This window comes from Fundulus heteroclitus, chromosome 1 (genome assembly GCF_011125445.2).
Source record: "Fundulus heteroclitus isolate FHET01 chromosome 1, MU-UCD_Fhet_4.1, whole genome shotgun sequence".
Taxonomy (NCBI): Eukaryota; Metazoa; Chordata; class Actinopteri; order Cyprinodontiformes; family Fundulidae; genus Fundulus; species Fundulus heteroclitus.
Genome location: NC_046361.1, coordinates 40,667,047 through 40,686,782, shown reverse-complemented (window position 1 = coordinate 40,686,782; position 19,736 = coordinate 40,667,047). Strand labels below are relative to the sequence as shown.

The following is a 19,736-nucleotide window of genomic DNA, read 5'->3' as shown; positions in this document are numbered from 1 at the left end:
GGGTTCTACTGGATGCAGAACCTGAAGGTCTGCTAATTCCTGCAAACTTCCCGCCTTCAGAACCGAGCAGAATGAACCCGCTACAGAACCACAGTGAGCATCAGAAGGATTGTCTACGCAGCGGATCGGACCTCAGCTTTATTCCAGAAAGTTAACAGCAGAATCTGAAACAAAACGGTCCCAGAAAGTTCTGATCCAGTCCTGGTTCCTTTGTGGTTCCTTTCCAAGCAGCCAGAACTTCTGTGGTCCATGAAGGTGTTCTGGATCAACAGTTCTACGGGCTTCCTGAAGGTCTTTCCTACTGTTCTGGCTTTTGGTACCAGTCACTGACCCAATTTGTTCCCGACGCTATGTGCTGTCGGATGTTCTGGTTCTGGCAGAAAGATTTCAGCTACAAGGGAAGACCTTCAGAAAACCCGGAGAACCACTCATCAGAACCTCTGATTTTACACTGAAGTTTGGGTCGGGGGAGGCAGAACAACGCGAGACGCTGGAACCGTCGGGTCCGGTCTAGCTCGAGCGACCCTAGAGTGTGAGAACAGCTTCAGGTCCGGTTCAGAACCGGGTGGACCTGACGGCGCCGCTGAAGAGGTTTCCAAAGTTCAGGTCTCCAGACACGAGCTCCTCCTCCACGTTCTCCAGGGCCCAGCTGTGGCTCACCACCTCCAGCGCCTCCCACTCGCTCTGGAAGAGACGGGCCGAGGCGTCACACGGCGCTCACAACAGAACCAAAGCAGCCAATCAGAGCGCCGCTCTCACCTTAAAAGCCTTGTTGGGGTCAGGGGGCATCGCCATGGCAGCGCCGGTCATCTGGTCCTGCATCATCCGCGATTGGTCGGCCGCTGTGGAGGAGACGGACCAATCAGAGAGCTTCCTCCACTACTGGAGCCCAGAACCCGTTTGGGAGCAGAACCCGTTTGGGAGCCCAGAACCCGTTTGGGAGCAGAACTCACCGTTGTCCTGACCCAGGATCAGGGCGTACATGCTCCTCAGCCCGAACACGTTCAGGAAGTACCAGGAGGCCGAGCTCACCCTGCACAGAACCCATCCGTTAGAGAGCAGCCGGTTCTGGACCCGCTTCTGCAGCAGGAGCTCGTCTGGACCACGACCAGAGAGCTAATGTTGGGTCACTTTAACGTGAGCCGGTCTGAGCGGTGTCGCCACCTGGTGGACAGGAATGAGAAGCTCTGAACGCCAGAGACCGTCCGGCCCAAAACATGCAGGAGTACCAACAGAATCTCGCGGGACGGTGGGATCCAAACAAAAAAACTGCAGAAGCTTTTCCACAGAAACATTTTAGGTTTAAATCTGCTGCGTTCTGATTGGCTGTCGGGTTTTACCAGGAAGCGTCCAGGGACAGCAGGTCGATGCCTCTCTGCAGCATGGGCTTGAACCTCAGGGTGAGAGGGAACGGCACCTTGGCTGGAAAACACACACACACAGTTTGGACTTTGAGCCCGGTCGGACCCGGACGTGTGCAGAACTGCTGAGGAGGGGACTCACTTATCACAAACCCAGAGAAGGCCCAGTTGATCCATCCACCAATCAGAATCATGGGCAGAACGTTGGTCAGGTTCCCCTTCATCATGTCCATCAGCATGCTGGTGTCTGAAAGGGAACCGCCGTCATCAAGATGGAGTCAGAAAAAACACACACACACACACACACACACACACACACACACACACACACACACACACACACACACACACACACCTGTCATGGGGTTCTTGGGGACCACCTTCCTCTTGACGGTCTTGAAGAAGCCGGTCTCTGCGTGGTTGAAGTAATGTTTCCTCATGGCGAACGACTGAAACGAGAAGCGAGCGTCAATCGTCTCCGCCAGCAGCACCGACCCGATTTATGTTTACGACACGCTGCTGGGTTCTGGTTCTGAGCAGGAATCGTTTTTTGCAAATGGACCCCCAGCAGCTGCTGTGGCTGTAAAATCCTGCATGTTGTGTAAATCGGCTGCTTTTATTTCCTGTTTCACTTCAATGCAGCATCTTTCTCTGAATGCCGTATTATCAATAATCATTCAGTACTTTTTGTTATTTTTTTGATCATTTCTCGTTCTGTTGCTCTAGAACAGGCGAGTCCTAAGTGTGGTGCGGGGGGGGGATGCACAAAGAAACTTGTTTTTAATTAGGGCAAAATTATTAGTTAAATTAAGTTAAAATCTTAAATTTAAGTATGTTACAGCAATGTTACAGCACACATGGGTTTAAAAAAAAAAAATCACTTTTTGGCCCTTTAGTGCTTTTGACTTGACAATTTTGGCCGACAACTAAAAAGTTTGGACACCCTTAACTTCAGATTAGCTTGTTTTTCATCACTAATCCAGTGTTTAACTGTGTCACACACAAATGTCCTCTTTATGGGACAGTAAAGGTATTTATGTTCTAAATCTCAACACATCAAGACTCTTCAGAGTGAATTCAATCAAATCCTCCAGGCTGGTCCAAAGTTTTCTATCTGCTGAAACCAGCAGGTTGCAGGTTCACCGTGTCCGGGTGTGTAAATGTGCAGACGCTTCCCTTTGTCTCATTTTAATCAGATCTGTGCTGTTAACATCTAAAAGAATCAGGAAGTTTTAGAAACCATACAGTTAAAAAGAAAAGCCTAAAGTTAGAATCGACAGTAACTACTTAAACCTAATTAGAGCGTTTGGCAGAAACGGATTTTCCTTGAATACATATTTGAAAGTGAAAATCAGATCTCAATAATCCTGGACGCTCTGCGCAGCGAGAAGATTTCTGGGCCAACTGGACCGACTCCACAGCTGATAAAACCTTCTTGCTGACGATATTCAGCCACAGGTTTTGTTTCCTTGTGTCACGCAGGCCTGATATAAATCTTTGTTTACATTTAATTGTGCACATCAAATTAAAATGTTTACGGTTAAAGGCGCTTTTTTTGGAGTAAATTGATTGAGATTCAATGAGCAGGATGAGCCTGGAGGCCGCTGCTCTGACCTGCTGCAGCTGAACGCTAAAGTTCTGGATTAACCCGTCCGTCCACATTCCATCCATCATCCGTGGTTCTAGGATACGTTTCATGGCCGTTGGAGCGCAGCTAAGAGGAGTTTCCTCTGTGGGGAGGCTGGACTGTGAGCAGAGGAGCTCCAGGTATCTGCACGCCACCGTAGAAGCAGATGATGACGCCCCGCCATGCATGCTGAGGTGGCCGACAGTACGGCAGCCAAACAGAGCCCAGACCGGAGCAGCAGAGGCGGTTACCTGTCGGGGGATGTACTTCCCGTTCTCTCTGAGGACGCGGCTGCGCAGCAGAACCTGGCTGAACAACAAACATCAGAAGAGAGCTTTTCATCAGAAGTAAATCCCCAAAGACCAACTGGGAGAGAAATCCACCCCAGACTCTGCAGGCCGGGTCAGAACCGACGCACCAGCAGACCCGCTGCTCCCGCCTCACCTGTCAGACACCTGCTCCAGGTCCACCTTCTTGTCGCTGTGCAGCAGCTGGCTGACGTAGTGCCGCAGGACCCCGACGAAGAAGGTGATGAAGACGATGGGTAGGACCACCCACATGCGAATGCTGGAGTCCAGCAGGAGCTCCGGACCGGCCATCGCTGTCAGCTCGACCCGCTCAGGAGAACGCAGGCAGGAAGGAGCCGGAGGAGAGGATTCAGATCCTGATGTTTGCTGACGGATCGGATCTTTAGGTTGTCCGTCTGAAACCAGAGAAGCCTTTAGAGGTGACTAGAAGGACCAGATGACGGGACGGTTAGAGACAAAGTGTCCGACTGATGTAAAAAGAAGTCTTTTAATTGAATGATTTGTTTTGGGAAGCCAAACTTCCATCGTTGCAAAACATGTCAGTAAGAAAGAATCTGGAAACGAGCTGCTTTCCTCTCTGGTTTGTCAGATCTGGGACATCCCAGGAGGCTCTTCTGTCCAGGTTATAATCTCTGCATCGGCAGCGACTCAGGATCATTACTGAGATTAAAACATCATCATTATCATCATCATCATCTGCAGCGAGACACCCAACAGACGGTCCGATGGGCTTGATAAAACATGGCGGTACCGTTCTGAACCTGCCCATCAGTTTAGGATCCACATCTTGTGCATCTTCAAACTTTAATAAGTTTTCTTCACATTCCTATTCAGACTGCGGTTATGCCTGTTGATTGCACATGTTTTACTACAAAACTTTTTCCTTCCACTCAACTTTCCACATCAACAAGCCTGGATGCAGCTTCTATGGTAATTCATTTTTGCAGCTTACCTTCCATGTGGGGGGTGTCAGAGACGGTATGCAGGACATTATCTACTCACCAGACCTCTCCATGTTTCTGGAGGCCAGAACATTATCAGAATAATTGGTGTTATGGGTAATATTACACCTTATGGGGATCTGAATGTTGGCTTATTTTTACCAGCCAGAAATAATCGGCTAAATTAACAACACCTCTCTGGATACATTATCTTTGCTGATAGTTCAACTGAACTTCGCAATAAAGGAGATTTCTTGTCTATCCTATAAATAGATTTATGTGTGTAAAGAATACCTAAAATATATAAATGTCGCTTTTTTTATTTAATTACAACAATAATATAAGTTTTCGCTGATATTCTACTTTATTTAGACGCATCTTGCCTCAAAAGCCCAGTTTCGGTTCTAACAATGACTTCTGGTCTCATTAGCAGCAGGTGACCTCAGTTCAACCTGCTGAAGTTTGGTGGCTAAGCTAAGCTAACGCGTCTGTTAGCTTGCTTTAACTCGCCGTTTCTATAAACTCTTTCCTTCTCTCTGTCAGGTTGGTTTCTGACAGCCGCTGCCGATAAAACCGACAAACTTAAAATACTGCGAACTCACCACATTTAGCAACTTTTCCCCTGACTCCACGAACGTGTTCGGTTGCCCCTGGAGACCTTCCCCTTCCGGTTTAAGCGGAAACGCCGACATGGTGGCTTCGCTGCGCAGTGTGATGCGCATGCACATCCGCCATATTGCGAGTGTCGCCTTGGAAACTGGAGAAACGAAGCGTTGAGGCAGAGAAAAGCACCTTGTCTCTGCCTCTAGTCTCCTGTTTAAACCAGCCTCTAAGAACAATTCTAACAGCCCGGTTCTTCCAGCCTTCAGTCTCTGAAGTTGAATCTAATCTAATATGTGTGTATAATATATATATATATGTGTGTGTGTATATATACTGGGTGCGATTTGCCGAGGGGGGGATTTACCCCCCTCTGGTCATTCATGTTTTATCCCTGGGGGGGATACATTCCTCCCCCCCTCTGGTCTGAATTTAAAAATGTATATTAATTAGGGCTGTCAGTTTTAACGCGTAAGACCACAACGCCGACATTTTTTTGGTCGCCGTTAATCGCGCGTCAAAACACACCGTTCCCTAATGTTTTTTCCCCGCCGCGCTCTCCGGACTGTGTTTCTTTTACCCTCGGTGCTTTCCGTAGTTTCAAGAGAGCTAGAGAACTGTAGCAAAACAGACCCCACGCTCAACAGATTGTTTATTTCATGCGACTTTGGGCTTCTTTTATTCTAAAGGCGATTGCCAATTTTACGGGTTTGCGTTTTTTTTGGGCACGTTTCTGAAAGTTAAATCGCTTATTTGGGCTCTAAAATAAGTGACGAAACAGCGGTTATTAAGAGACCTGCCTGCACTAGACACTATCCAGCTGAAATATCCCTCCGCCATAGGAGCCGACGGTAGTAAAGGCAGACAGAGCAACTCTGCACGTATTTTCTGCAGTTTACGGTGCAATAACCGGTGATAACTGCTGAAAGTAGATTACTTGGTGCAGATCACCATTTTGAGCAGACACTGGTTCTGAAGATGAGCTTTTACACGTTGATAAAATTGCAGAAACCCAACCCATAATCCGTACTTTAATGCTTATTCATTTGTTATCTCTGTATTTGACAAACTAATGCTGAATTACGTTGCCAAACGAAGGACCTGGAGTTACTAAACAGTTCCTAAACAGTCTCATTCAGGGTATTAAGCTCCTTTCCCAGTTGCAAGCAAAGTGTAAGACTGGAATGACCTGGAAATTTAAAACCTTTTTCCAGGCTTAAACTGTATGAATATGGATAGAAACAGCAAGCAAAAATATTCAAAGAAGTTATTGTTGGTGTCAAAGCTCAGAATTAGATTGAATACATAGATTGAGAGTGAAAAAACGAACAATAAAACTTATGACTTTATTGAAATGTACATTTTTTATTAATGCCTAGCATGTCTATCTTTGTTTAAGAGGCAAAAAAATATATCGGCATGGTATTTATTTACAAATTTATTTACACATTGTGTAAACATCAGGGTGTCATGATTAGTCATTTAGCCATTATAGTCCAGAGTTTAACATTTGTCACTAGGATGTTTTCATTCCAATTCTCAAAAGAACTTGAAAAATAACAAAATAAAAATATTTTTTGTACAAGGATGTATTTTATTAGTGTCATTTATTGCAAAATTGCATATGAAAATGCCCAAACAAGCTATTACGCTTTCAGAAATAAAAGGATATAACATACAATTACTTTGCAAATAATCTCGAGTTACCTATCGACATTATGTGATTTATCAAGGAAATGATCCCCCCCTCTGGTTTTTTTGCAAATCGCACACTGCATATATATATATATATATATATATATATATATATATTATATATATATATATATATATATATATATATATATATATGCATTGTATATATATATATATATATGCATTGTATATACTATATATATATATATGCATTGTAATATATATAATATATAGCATTGTATATATAATATATATATATATATATATATATATATATATATATGCATTGTATATATATAATATATATTATATATATATATATAGCATTGTATATATATATATATATATATATATATATATATGCATTGTATATATATATATATATATTATATGCATATGTATATATATATATATATATATATATCTATATATATTATATATGCATTGGTATATATATATATCTATATATATATATATATATATATATATGCATTGTATATATATATATATATATATATATATATATATATATATATAAATGTGTCCATGCATTTGTTACTTCAAGGCTGGACTATTGTAATTCTTTACTATCAGGAAGTCCACAAAATGCAGTTCGAAGTCTTCAGCTGATTCAAAATGCTGCAGCAAGAGTTCTGATGAAAATCAACAAGAGGGATCATATTTCTCCTGTTTTAGCTTCCCTTCATTGGCTTCCTGTTAAATCAAGAATAGAATTTAAAATTCTTCTTCTAACTTATAAAGCCCTTAATAATCAAGCTCCATCATATATCAGAGCTCTGATTACCCCGTATGTTCCTAACAGAGCACTTCGCTCTCAGACTGCAGGTCTGCTGGTGGTTCCTAGAGTTTCTAAAAGTAGAATGGGAGGCAGATCCTTTAGCTCTCAGGCTCCTCTCCTGTGGAACCAACTCCCAGTTTTGGTCCGTGAGGCAGACAACCTATCTATTTTTAAGACTAATCTTAAAACTTTCCTTTTTGACAAAGCTTATAGTTAGAGTGGCTCATGTTACCCTGAGCTATCTCTATAGTTGTGCTGTGATAGGCCTAGGCTGCTGGAGGACATCAGGGTCTAATTTTCTCACTCTACTGATTTCTACTGTTCTCCAGTTTTGCATTGTATTACATTGAAATGACTGTCGTCATTTCAGCTTTTAACTTTTGCTCTCTCTCTTTTCTCTTCATAGAAGGTACACCTGGTCTGGCGTTCTGTTAACTGTGACATCATCCAGAGAAGACGGCTCACCCGCTACTACCATCTAATGTAGAACAGATTACTAGATCAATGTGTGCTTCTGTGCTTTTTTGTTTCTCTTGTTGTGTCTCTGTTCTGTCTTCTGTAACCCCAGTGGGTCGAGGCAGATGACCGTTCATACTGAGCCCGGTTCTGCCGGAGGTTTTTCCTTCCCGTTAATGGGTGGTTTTTCTTCCCACTGTCGCTTCATGCTTGCTCAGTATGAGGGATTGCAGCAAAGCCATGTACAATGCAGATGACTCTTCCCCAGGAGTGAATGCTGCTTGTCGGGACTTTGATGCAATCAACTGGTTTCCTTATATAGGACATTTTTGACCAATCTGTATAATCTGACCCAATCTGTATAATATGATTGAACTTGACTTTGTAAAGTGCCTTGAGATGACATGTTTCATGATTTGGCGCTATATAAATAAAATTGAATTGAATTGAATTGAATTGAATTGTTTCTGTATATAGTAATAAAACAATATAAAAATGTATCAGTGGTGTTTTGCAACATACATACATCCTGTCAGAATATTCTACTACTTTTAATCCCACTAATATTATTTAAATGCACTGGACCATTTGTTATAATAGCTATTGTCTTAAAGTTTTCAGCAAAAAAAACAACAACGTGAAAATTAATTCAATATTCAGTGAGTTATAGTTGATTAAAATTGATTCTGCTCCTGGTCAACACATTACACTGAGCTGAGCTGTCGACCGCCCCAAGATGGCGCCCCCAAATCTCGTCAGTGCACATAGGCGAAAGCGGTCGATGCGGGGTCTACTCTTATATTATTTCTATGAGTGGAACAGCCGGTTATTAGACTTATGGGTAATTTACCTGTTTATACAGAACCGGGCTGATTTCCCCTTAAATTTAATAATTTTGTGCTCTGGTGACTGTGAAGCATCTTGAGGGAAATTAGCCGTGTGTAAAATAGGATGTAAATAAGAGAGTTTGAATAGTATGGAGTTTCATGAGTGGGTCGTGTATTGTAAATAAAAATGCAAATAGTTTGCATTGTTTTGCATGTCCGTGACAAGAATATCATAAGTACAACAATAAAGAGCTGCAGATGTGCAGTCACACACTGTAGGAGCAAAGAAAAACACGAGGAAGATGGACCTTTTTCACTTCATCACAGCTGCATCATGTAAGTGTTTTATGTTTCAGGTATTTCCTGATTACGTGTCTTTATTTTATTTATCTACTGCAATGTCATGAGGTTCATCTTTGAAACATTTTCCATTCAAATATTTTAACACCCTTCATATTTAGAGGCGGCTCAAAATACCTTTAAATCAATCAAGCTTTATTAATAGAGCTATTTTTATAGAGCGTAATGTATCTCAACGTGTTAAACGGAGATTAAAACAGGAGGATAGATATAAAAGCAGAGACGAACACATTAGAAATGATCAGAACAGGTGATCAGTTGCAGACATAAATAAGATGTGGAAATATGCCTTTAACTTGTATGGATGATATGACTGAATTTGACTTGGTAAAGTGACTTGAGATGAGTTGAAAACTGGGAGAAATGCACCTTTTTGGAACAGGTGGAAACAAAAAGTTAAGGATTAGACATGAAAAGTTGTTTTGCATCTGTGTTGCAGTGCTGTGTGCCGTCTCCTCTCTCCCTGAGCGTCAGTATTATTTTGTCAACGAGCTGAAGACCTGGACCGAAGCTCAGAGTTTCTGCAGAGAAAAGTACACCGACCTGGTGACCATAAGCAGCATGGAGGACGTGACAAAGCTGAGCAATGTGGTCGATCTGAACACAATGGTCTACACGGATGACTTTTCCAAACATGTAAGTTCAGCTGTTCAGTCTGGTCTCTGGTCTAAATATCGTAATGAAGTAAACATTTGAGACAATGATAATAATAATTAATTTTCTTTTTTAATGTTTTGAGATGGAGCCTTTAAAGGCTGAATTGTTTTATGTATTTATTTATTTAAACAGGAACCTAAGCTCCTTCTCATGATGGCAGATGAGTTTGCCAACACTAAAACTGTTGTTTGCAGCGAGCCTGGATTGGTTTGTTTGATGACGTGAACAGCTGGAGGTGGACCACCTCTGACACAAACATCTACAAAGACGGAGAAGCTCAGTTCACAAACTGGGAAGATGGTGAACCAAGCAATTACCAGAGTAAACAAAACTGTGGAATGATGCTGGAAAATGGATTCTGGAACGACAAAGACTGTGAGAAATACTACAAAGCAGTCTGCTATGATGCTCAAGGTAAGGGTGAGATCAAACTGTGGATTGATGTGATGTGGCACTCTGCGTCTGATCATTGTAAATCTGGGTCTGCTTCCATCTAATCGTTTCTGGAGGGACGTTTAGCAGAACTTTTTAGAACCGATTAGGTGAAGCGACACCTGGTGCCCGCCTACCAAAGGTTGGTTTTAGCCAATCATGGTATCAAATGAAAATGAATACAGCAGATGTCATGAGCAACCACAACAAATTAAGCTAGTCAAGGGACTTCTTGCTGTTCTTCTTTCAAAGATGAAATCATGAATTCTGACCAAAGAGATGAGATAGCAGCAGATATGCGAGTGTCCTCCTGCGCTGCCATGTTTATTTAGGATATTGAGGAGGCCGAAGTTGAGGGTGATGTTTTTCAGTTTGACTGGAGGCTTAGCCGACTTAGCTGGGCTGGCTAGCACGCGGTGGTCCACAGTCCGATGGGGTTTACCTTGAGAGCGGCGAGTTGTGGACCGGTAGGATTTAACAGGTTTGGAGTCGCTGGGATGGAAGAGTCAGCGAGATCCGTGGTGTGTGTATTTCTGGCGGGGGAGGAGAGCAATATCAGGGTAGAGGTTTAAAGATGAGAAGAGGCAGCATGACGATCGAGATTATTAAGGTTCATGTAAAAATCTGTGGAGGCCACATCATTGGCAGCAGCACCTGGACTGGAGGGTCGAAGGGCTGGAAAGAGAGGCAGGTAAGCTTACGCTTTTGCACGGAGAAACTTGACGAAGCAGAAGGAGTACCGATAACAAAGTTTCAGGGTAGCTCCCAGCGTTGGCTTGTGGAGGATTGTTGAATTAGTGCATGAAATTATTCTCAAAAGTTGGATCAACAGAGTAGATTGCAGCTGACGGAGAGTAGCAGTGCCAAAAATCGCGGCAGCGTCCACTTAACGGACCACATTAGAACCAAGATGCGTTATGGGTAATTGGGAGTGAGACATTTCAGGAAAACATCCATTTCTAACAGAAATTAGCTCAATGTTTAGAGAAAGATGCTTTATTGTCTGAAGACTTCATTTTGTATCAAATAAATCAGCAGATCAGCTTCAATGAACAAAGAAACAAAGAGTCTTTGGAGGTCAAAGGTCAAATTGTCCTACAGTTTCACAGATTCTACCAGAGAGATGATTGAAGGGTCAAACTGACTTTATCTGCTGTATAATTTCAGGGCAGGATGCTTCATTTATCTTCATCAACCAAAAAATGAAATGGGCTGAAGCTCTGAGCTACTGCAGAGAGCATCACACAGACCTGGCCAGTGTGAGGAACACGACGGAGAATGAGGAGATAAAGGCGCTGATACAAGCAGGAGGAGAGCCTCAAGCCTGGATCGGTCTTAACAGATCCACCTGGACGTGGGTGGATGGTAGCATCTTCTCATTTCAACACTGGAAATCAGGAGAACCTAGCGGAGCAACTGAGAACTGTGTAGCAGCAGTGATGGACGATGGAGGAAAATGGGAAGACTGGGATTGTAACTGGAAAATGCCTTTTTTCTGTTATGATGGTAAGCCTGGATTCAGCTGCTCTTTAGGTTTTTCTCAGTAAAATGATTGATTTTCATCCTCTGCTCTCACACTTTGTTCTAATAAATCAGACAGATTAGAATTATATTTTCAAAAATATTTGAAAGGCTTGAAACAAAACCTTTATTCTGCAACTATCACCCTCAGGTCACTTGACCCCGGCTGCCTGACCACTTTGAATTCATCTGCTTCTTTAAAAAAACTTTTTCAAAAGCCACAAATAAGAAATCCTAAAACAAATTTAAAGCAAAGAAAATCAGTTTTCACAGTAGATTCAACAGTTTTTCACCACAGACACAAGTGTTCCCTAAAACATGTCCCCTGCGCAGCGCTGCGCCTCTTGTAGTTCCGTTTCCACAGTTATTTTTTAATTAATTAATTAATTCATTCATTTTTTATTATTATTTTTTGGCCAGTTTTCCTTATCCTTATCTGGTCCTCCCAGATAAGGAATGCCTTGCCTTATCCAGCTGTGCATGAAGCTGGTGACTGATCACCATCCGCAATAAAACTTGATCCCTTCTTTGTTTTCAACCCCCATGTTGTAAATTCCTGAATCCTCCTGACCCTTTTTGATGTGTGACAATAAAGGCAAAAGGACAGAGATGGCCCGGCGCAGAAGATCCCAAACTGTCAGGGAGTAAAAGTCCTCTGCTTGGGTTTATCCTCTGTCCTCTTCTATAGAACAGTCTAAACTTGTGTTGTGTGCTTTTCGTTCTAGGATAAAAAGGGTTATCTTTAATAACCCTAACACTATGCAAACAAACAAATATGTTTTCGTCTTCATCCAAAAGGGACTCTAAACCCGGTTTCCTAGACTACAGTATTTACTGGAGACTGGAAACAAGGTCTACTGGATTCATCACTGATGTAAAGTCACACGCAGCTACCAACCCATGTGAAAACAATTATCCTGAAACATTCCTCTGCCCTTACAAGTTACAAAACTTCTGCTCACAGAGGATCTGACATGACAGCTCTGAGAAATTTAAAAAGGGAAATCTCACCTTTTTTGCAGCTGCTGCTGTGATGTAATGTCTGTGGACCTTCTCAAAGAAATAAAAACACCCACTCAGACCAGGCGGAAACACCATTCCTTGCTACACTGACCTGGCTGCTGGTTCTTTTGCTGAATAATGTGGGGTTTCTATTGTAGACTTCTGTAATTATAAAAAGACTCGTGCAACCGAAACTATATTTTTTACCATATTTAATCTAAAAGGTTAGAGGGATATTTACAGCTTCATTACTGGGCTCTCATACACAACAAGGGCAGATGTCTGGATGCCGGGGAGAGCCCTGTTCATTCCTCACACAGACATTAAGAAGGACCCATTGCGTCCATCCATTCGGTGTCGTGCCCAGTATGACATCAGTGTTCATTCATCACATTGGTGGAAAAGATCATACTGTAATGCAGACGTGTCCAAGCTGACACATCTTCCTCTAATCAGTCATTCTGTCCAATCTAAGTATGTCAGACTCTGTGCCTCCAGAGCCCACTGTCTATCTGTAATTTCCATGATGACCGGTTTTACAGTCCAGTCTCTGTAATCTCATAATCTCTAACACTCAGGTTACCCTGAGCTATCTCTATAGTTATGCTGGTATAGGTTTATGTTGCTGGAGGTTTCATCCTGTTAAAGAGGCGTTATTATATCCACTCTCACTACATGCATACCTTTGAGGAATTGCAGAAAAGTTAATGACTCCATGCAATCCACTGAGTTTCTTTAGACAAAAAACTTTTTACCCAGAGTCATAGCTCTGGTGATTCATCCATTCCCTCATCTCTCAGTAGTAATAACTTTATGGGATTCTTTTGGTTTCTGTGTCTCTGCTCTGTCTTCTCTAACATAGAAAGTACTCCTGGGTCAATGTGAGCTTCTGAGCTTTCTGTGTCTCTGCTCTGTCTTCTCTAAGCCCCAGTGGGTGGAGGCAGATGAGCGTTCACACTGAGCCTGGTTCTGGTTCTGCTGGAGGTTCTCCTCCCTGTTAAAGGGGAGTTTTCCTCTCCACTGTCGCTTCATGCATGCTCAGTATGAGGGATTGCTGCAAAGCCATCAACAATGCAGACGACTGTCCACTGTGGCTCTACGCTCTTTCAGGAGGAGTGAATGCTGCTTGGAGAGACTTGATGCAACCTGCTGGGTTTCCTTAAAGCCCCGCGTACACTGTACGAGTTTTTGCCCTTTTTCGGACCGATTCTTCAGTCGTGCGAGCATTTTTGGAATTGGGCAGAATTTCAGCTTGATCGTACAGGGGGGAGGGGGGGAGGGGGAGGGGCGACTGGCTTCTCAGGACTACCTCCCAATCAGGAATCGGACGGTCGGTTGAAATCAAACATGTTTGAAATTCAGTTGGCCGTCGTGAGATTTTCGTGAGCACATCCTGCTTTTCAAGCAGAGCTACGACAGTTTACGAGGCGTTTTTCCCCCAACCTCGCGCAGTGCGCACGCGCAAACAAGGAGATTTAACTGACTATCGTGACATTGTTGATAAACAATAAGGAAAAGGCCTGGGTGTTAAATGTGCACGGCCGCCAGCTTACCTCAAGACTTTCTGCACACAAAATTGCACATATTGCCAAAGCAGCGCGTTTCTCTCCGGTAATGTTTACAGTAGCCATACTGTAAACATTACCGGACAAACAGTGTGAGCACTCCGGTCGCATCCGAGCGATGCGCCGTACACAGATCGTGAGCGGTGAACTTTTAAACCCAGCGGTTCCGTCGCACAGTTTGAGATGTATATAAGTACCACGACTGAAAAACTCGTACAGTGTACGCCCGGCTTTGAGGGAGGAAACTTTCTGACCAACCTGGAGGATCTGATGGAGTCTGACTTTGGAAAGAGCCTTGAGATGATGTGTTGTGAAATGGTGAAATATAAATAAAACTGAATTAAAAATTTAATTGAATTTTACCAAAAGGCAAAATAAACTGAACTTGACAGCAACATTTCACAACTAGGTTTGAATTTAAATATATGAGGTAGACTTTAGATGTTTCTGTATATTTAAAATGCATTGATTACATATTTCTCTGTATAAAATTCATCTGCTTGTCCTGTAAAGCGTCAAGAGAAGACATTTGTCACAAATTTGCATATTCAATTTTAGACTTTCTTAGAGTCTAAATTCTGAAAACCTACCTAAAATTGAGTAATTTTTGATACCAGTTTGTTTTTTTAAAGTTCCAGTTTCAAAGCAGGTGGTGAAGGTGAAGCTGGTGAAGACCTCCTCCCTGGACCTCAGTGACCCTGCTGTGGCTGAAGCTCTGCTGAAGCAGGTAACCATGTTAGTTTCACCACTAGTCCTCTGATTTATGCCATCCTTCTTCACCTTTGTCCATATTAATACCATTCTAAGAGATGACATTAGAACCAGAACCTCTGGAGGATGTTTTACAGACATGGACATCATGATATCTTTGTGCTTTTAATTATTTATTTTAACTAATTTTGTTCCAGGTTGCGATGATCATACAACTGCATTGTTTAAAACAACAATAATTTATTCAATACAGGATCAATACTTTGAATAAAAGCTCAAATATCTACATATATTTTATTAATAATTGGATAAATGTTGCTCAGCGCATTGCACCTCATCCATAAACTGTTTTTAGGCATCAACTTTCTACTGGTGTCATTCTGGCTGGATGGTTCCATGTTGTGTTGACAGAATGGGTAAAGCTCATGTAAACTGGTTGACTTTTCAAAGTTCACAAAGTTTCAACTGGGTTGAGTTCTGGTTCAGGATTCACAGTTGTAACCTTTAAGATGTGAAGTTAAGTTGGAGAATTTGGAAATTCTAAATCAGCTTTAGTCAAGAACACAGATAAGGAACTTTGCTCTTTCAAGACATTTTAGGCAAAAAATATAAAAAAGGCAAGAAAGTTAACTTTTCTTTTGTAAATATGTATATAGACAATGCTTTTACAAAGAGGAAGTGCCATAAGCTGCTGTCTGTCGTTTTGTGTTCACTGCTTGATCTATTGTCCTTAGGGTCATGTCAAGACAATGTGAGACTAAATGACCAAAGAATGCCATCTTTACTCTTTCACACTACCCTAATTATTCATCTATGGATTTTTTAATTGATAATTATTTTAATGGTTGAACATAAGTGGAATTAGCATGATTACATTATTTTAATTGAAAAAGGTTAACAAGTAGTTTGAAGAAAAAATTATCCTTATCAACAATTAATCAAACAAAGATTTTCTTTATTTCCAGAAATAATATTTATTTAGTAAAATTAAATAAAAAGACCCAAGGACTTAAGAACAGTTTGGTATGGTTCAAGTGATAAAGGAGTTTTTAATATATTTTAACAAGATAAAATATGTTGAGAAAAAAAACAACAACTTTAAATTAAATTAAACCAATGAACATGTATGGTGAAGTTAAGCCATAAGCCTAAAATAGACTTGAGTAAGACTTGACAAAGAATATTGTTCTTTTCTACAACACCTTCAACTTTATGATGACGGTGATAATGGGTTTACAAATGTCAACCCTCTAGGATGCTTCTGGACAAATATGTCTGTGATTTTGTCATCTGCAGTGTATCCACCACTGCAGATGACTTTTAGGTATTATTTCCTGATGTTCATGTGGTGTCCCAGCTTTGTAAGTTTAATCAACAATAATAACTTGGGTATTAATTGCCTTTGGTACTGCTTAATAATTCTTAAATGCAGCCTAAACACTAATTTTTCGGTACTTGAAAGTCACCTTGCTCAGAAAACACAAACTGTTCAAATCAATCATTAAAGTCCAGACTTTGTGTGATGCAGAGACCTGAAACAGAGCTTCCAGTAATTTCAGGGAGATCCTTTGTTGAACTTGGAGAAAATATTTCTGTTTTTTTTGTGTCCCAGTTGGAACAGAAGTTGAAGGACAGCGGAGTGGATGGAGAAGTAAAGCTGAGCTGGAGGAGCCAACCAGATGGGCAGATCTTCCACAAGGACCAATAAGCTTCAAACAGGAAGACTTGTCTCCTTAAAATACATCCTGTCCCTTATTCTTTATTAATCTGTTTAGCTTTTATTTAATGGTCAGAATCCTCCTAAAGGAGGTATTAAAAATTGGGTTTACCGGCCTGCTGTTTCATGTCTATTAAAAACCCATCTAATCCCGGTTCCGGATTTGGCCGCAAGTGAGAAAACATTAATCAGGAGGTAGAACAGTTTAAATGCATATTTTATTCATAGAATTTAAATATGGAGACAGAGTATACATTTACCAATCAAGATGATTTCCCCCGCACTGTCGAGAAGTCTGTCTGAAATAAGTTTTGGACAAACTATTTTTTTATCAACTTTATAACTCCTCCTGCTCGCTCAGGGGGGGATGACTGACCCCCTCTCCTTCTGACCACCGCCTCAGCAATAAAACTGAAGCTGCATGTTATCTTACGCTGGAGCAGGGAGAGACAGACACCACTCTGCTTAACTAAGATATTTTCTTAACAGAGGGAATGAGTATATTTGATATATGTGTAATGTAATTTAAAAATCACTTTGGTTGTTGCTCTGCCGAGGGAGATGATCTGTGTAGCTGAATATATCAATAAAACACGACAAACACTAGAAACTGGTATTTTTGTGATTTATTTATTAGTTTTACAATCATAATTTCGTCCGTCTTCTTCCTCTTATCCGGGGTCGGGTCACGGGGGCAGCAGCTTCAGTAGGGAGGCCCAGACGTCCCTCTCCCCAGCCACTTGGGCCAGCTCCTCAGGAGGAATCCCAAGGCGTTCCCAGCAGAGAGGCATAGTCCCTCCAGCGTGTCCTGGGTCTTCCCCTGGGCCTCCTCCTGGTGGGACGTGCCCGGAACACCTCACCAGGGAGGCGTCCAGAAGGCATCCTGACCAGATGCCCGAGCCACCTCAACTGGCTCCTCTCGACGTGGAGGAGCAGCGGCTCTACTCTGAGTCCTCCCCGGATGACTGAGCTCCTCACCCTATCTCTAAGGGAGAGCCCAGACACACTACGGAGAAAACTCATTTCAGCCGCTTGTATCCGGGATCTCGTTCTTTCGCTCACGACCCAAAGCTCGTGACCATAGATGAGGGTAGGAACGTAGATCGACCGGTAAATCGAGAGCTTTGGCTTTTGGCTCAGCTCTCTCTTCACCACAACGGATCGGTACAGCGCCCGCTTCACAGCAGACGCCGCACCAATCCGCCTGTCCATCTCCCGCTCCATCTTCCCCTCATTCGTGAACAAGACCCCAAGATACTTGAACTCCTCCACTAGGGGCAGCACATCCTCCCCAACCCGGAGAAGGCACTCTACCCTTTTCCGGTTCAAGACCATGGTCTCGGATTAGGAGGCACTGATTTTCATCCCGGCCACTTCGCACTCGGCTGCGAACCGCTCCAGTGAGAGCTGTAGATCACGCCCTGATGAAGCCAATAGGACCACGTCATCCGCGAATAGCAGAGACGCAATCCTAAGGCCACCAAAACGGATCCCCTCAACACCTTGGCTGCGCCTAGAAATTCTGTCCATAAAAGTTATGAACAGAATCGGCGACAAAGGGCAGCCTTGGCGGAGTCCAACTCTCACCGGAAACGAGTCCGACTTACTGCCGGCAATGCGGACCAGACTCTGACACCGGTCGTACAGAGACCTGACAGCCCTTATTAAAGGGTCCGGTACTCCATACTCCCGGAGTACCCCCCACAGGATCCCCCGGGGGACATGGTCAAATGCCTTCTACAGATCCACAAAGCACATGTAGACTGGTTGGGCAAACTCCCATGCCCCCTCCAGAATCCTGCTGAGGGTATAGAGCTGGTCCAGTGTTCCACGGCCAGGACGAAAACCACACTGCTCTTCCTGAATCCGAGATTCGACTATCCGACGGACCCTCCTTTCCAGAACCCCTGAATAGACCTTACCAGGGAGGCTTAAGAGTGTGAGAGTATCATAATTTGTTTTTATCAAAACCATGATAGTAGTCAAACATGTGAGTTTTCAGGTAACCCTAGCAAGTGAAGTCCTGAAACTTTCAGGATGGTAACTACAGACAGAAGAACAAGATGCAACTTCAGAAAACACTTTCAGAAAGAAGCAAAGAAAACATTTTTATTTTTCAAGAGATCCCTTCCTGTACACAACGTGTCAAACTCAAGGCCCACAGACAAAATCCGGCCCACCAAGGCAATTTATCTGGCCCTCGAGAGCCAAAAATTGGCTTCAAATGAGGGCCTGCAATGTCAGGCCCTCATTTGGGCCTGCAATGTCAGGCCCTCATTTGGGCCTGACATGTCATAAAGTAGAGGCATATATCCCTTTAAAGTGTATAAAGTGACTAAAACTGAGCCTCCTGTAGCGAATGTTGATTTTTTTTAACTGTGTAGTAACAGCATCCTGCCACTAGATGTCAGCTTTTTCACAAAACATTAAAACAATCCAGAAATGTTCAAAAAGAGAAAAAGTGATGCATAATGATGAGTTTAAAGGGTAACTCACCCCAACATCAACTTTAGCAGATAAACAGTTTAAGTTGGACCTAAGGGTGCTACTTACTTTCAGAAATAAACAAAGTAAAAACAATTTATTCAAAGAGATTCCTTCCTATACACTCTTTATGGTGAAATGTGATTGGCTCAGAGAACAGGAGGCTTGAAAACTGAGGACTGCAATCAAACCCTTTTATGAAGGAAGTCTTGTTACATCTGATTGAGCAGGTTGATTTAATTTAATTTGACCCAGGGAGATTATTCACTGGATCCAAAGTCTGACCCATCACTGCCCATAATTGTCCTTGGACATCTGGACTGAAATGGACTTGAATCTGGTCTAAAGGTGAAAGTAAAATGTAGAAATGGTGTAATGCTCAGAGTTTGGACCCCATAATTCAGCTAGAAAACAGGAGTGGTAAATCACTTATTTAAAATAAGCAGGTTAAGCTCCATCAGGAAACTGCTGGGAGCGCACACCGGAACCACTGTAGGAGGAGAGGTTTCCCAGCCCTCCAGCCCTCCCTGCTCAGAGACAAACTGAATAGCATGGGAGAGGACCCTTGCCTGGTGGCATAGATCTCCAGCTACCTCACTGACAAGTCACAGTATGTCAGGCTCAAAGACATCATCTCTGACACTGTGGTCAGCAGCACTGGAGCCCCTCAGGG

The 19,736-nt window shown here is 42.5% G+C and overlaps 2 protein-coding genes across 2 annotated transcripts; one reads left to right on the top strand and one right to left on the bottom strand.

The window, feature by feature from the left end:
- Positions 1 to 107: 107 nt before the first annotated feature.
- On the bottom strand, positions 108 to 4,936 carry zgc:86609 (TMCO1/EMC3 family protein). The gene is made up of 9 exons (XM_036143141.1): positions 4,840 to 4,936; positions 3,433 to 3,691; positions 3,240 to 3,297; positions 1,717 to 1,810; positions 1,504 to 1,608; positions 1,341 to 1,422; positions 954 to 1,033; positions 760 to 842; positions 108 to 684 (listed from the first exon to the last, which is right to left on the bottom strand). The coding sequence occupies exons 2-9, from the start codon at positions 3,585 to 3,587 to the stop codon at positions 556 to 558; spliced, it is 786 nt and encodes a 261-aa protein (XP_035999034.1). The 5' UTR covers positions 3,588 to 3,691; positions 4,840 to 4,936; the 3' UTR covers positions 108 to 555.
- A 4,380-nt stretch (positions 4,937 to 9,316) lies between these two features.
- Positions 9,317 to 16,604, top strand: LOC118564558 (C-type mannose receptor 2-like). The gene is made up of 5 exons (XM_036143108.1): positions 9,317 to 9,610; positions 9,826 to 10,045; positions 11,231 to 11,569; positions 14,784 to 14,878; positions 16,475 to 16,604. The coding sequence occupies exons 1-5, from the start codon at positions 9,338 to 9,340 to the stop codon at positions 16,568 to 16,570; spliced, it is 1,023 nt and encodes a 340-aa protein (XP_035999001.1). The 5' UTR covers positions 9,317 to 9,337; the 3' UTR covers positions 16,571 to 16,604.
- The last annotated feature ends 3,132 nt before the right edge of the window (positions 16,605 to 19,736 follow it).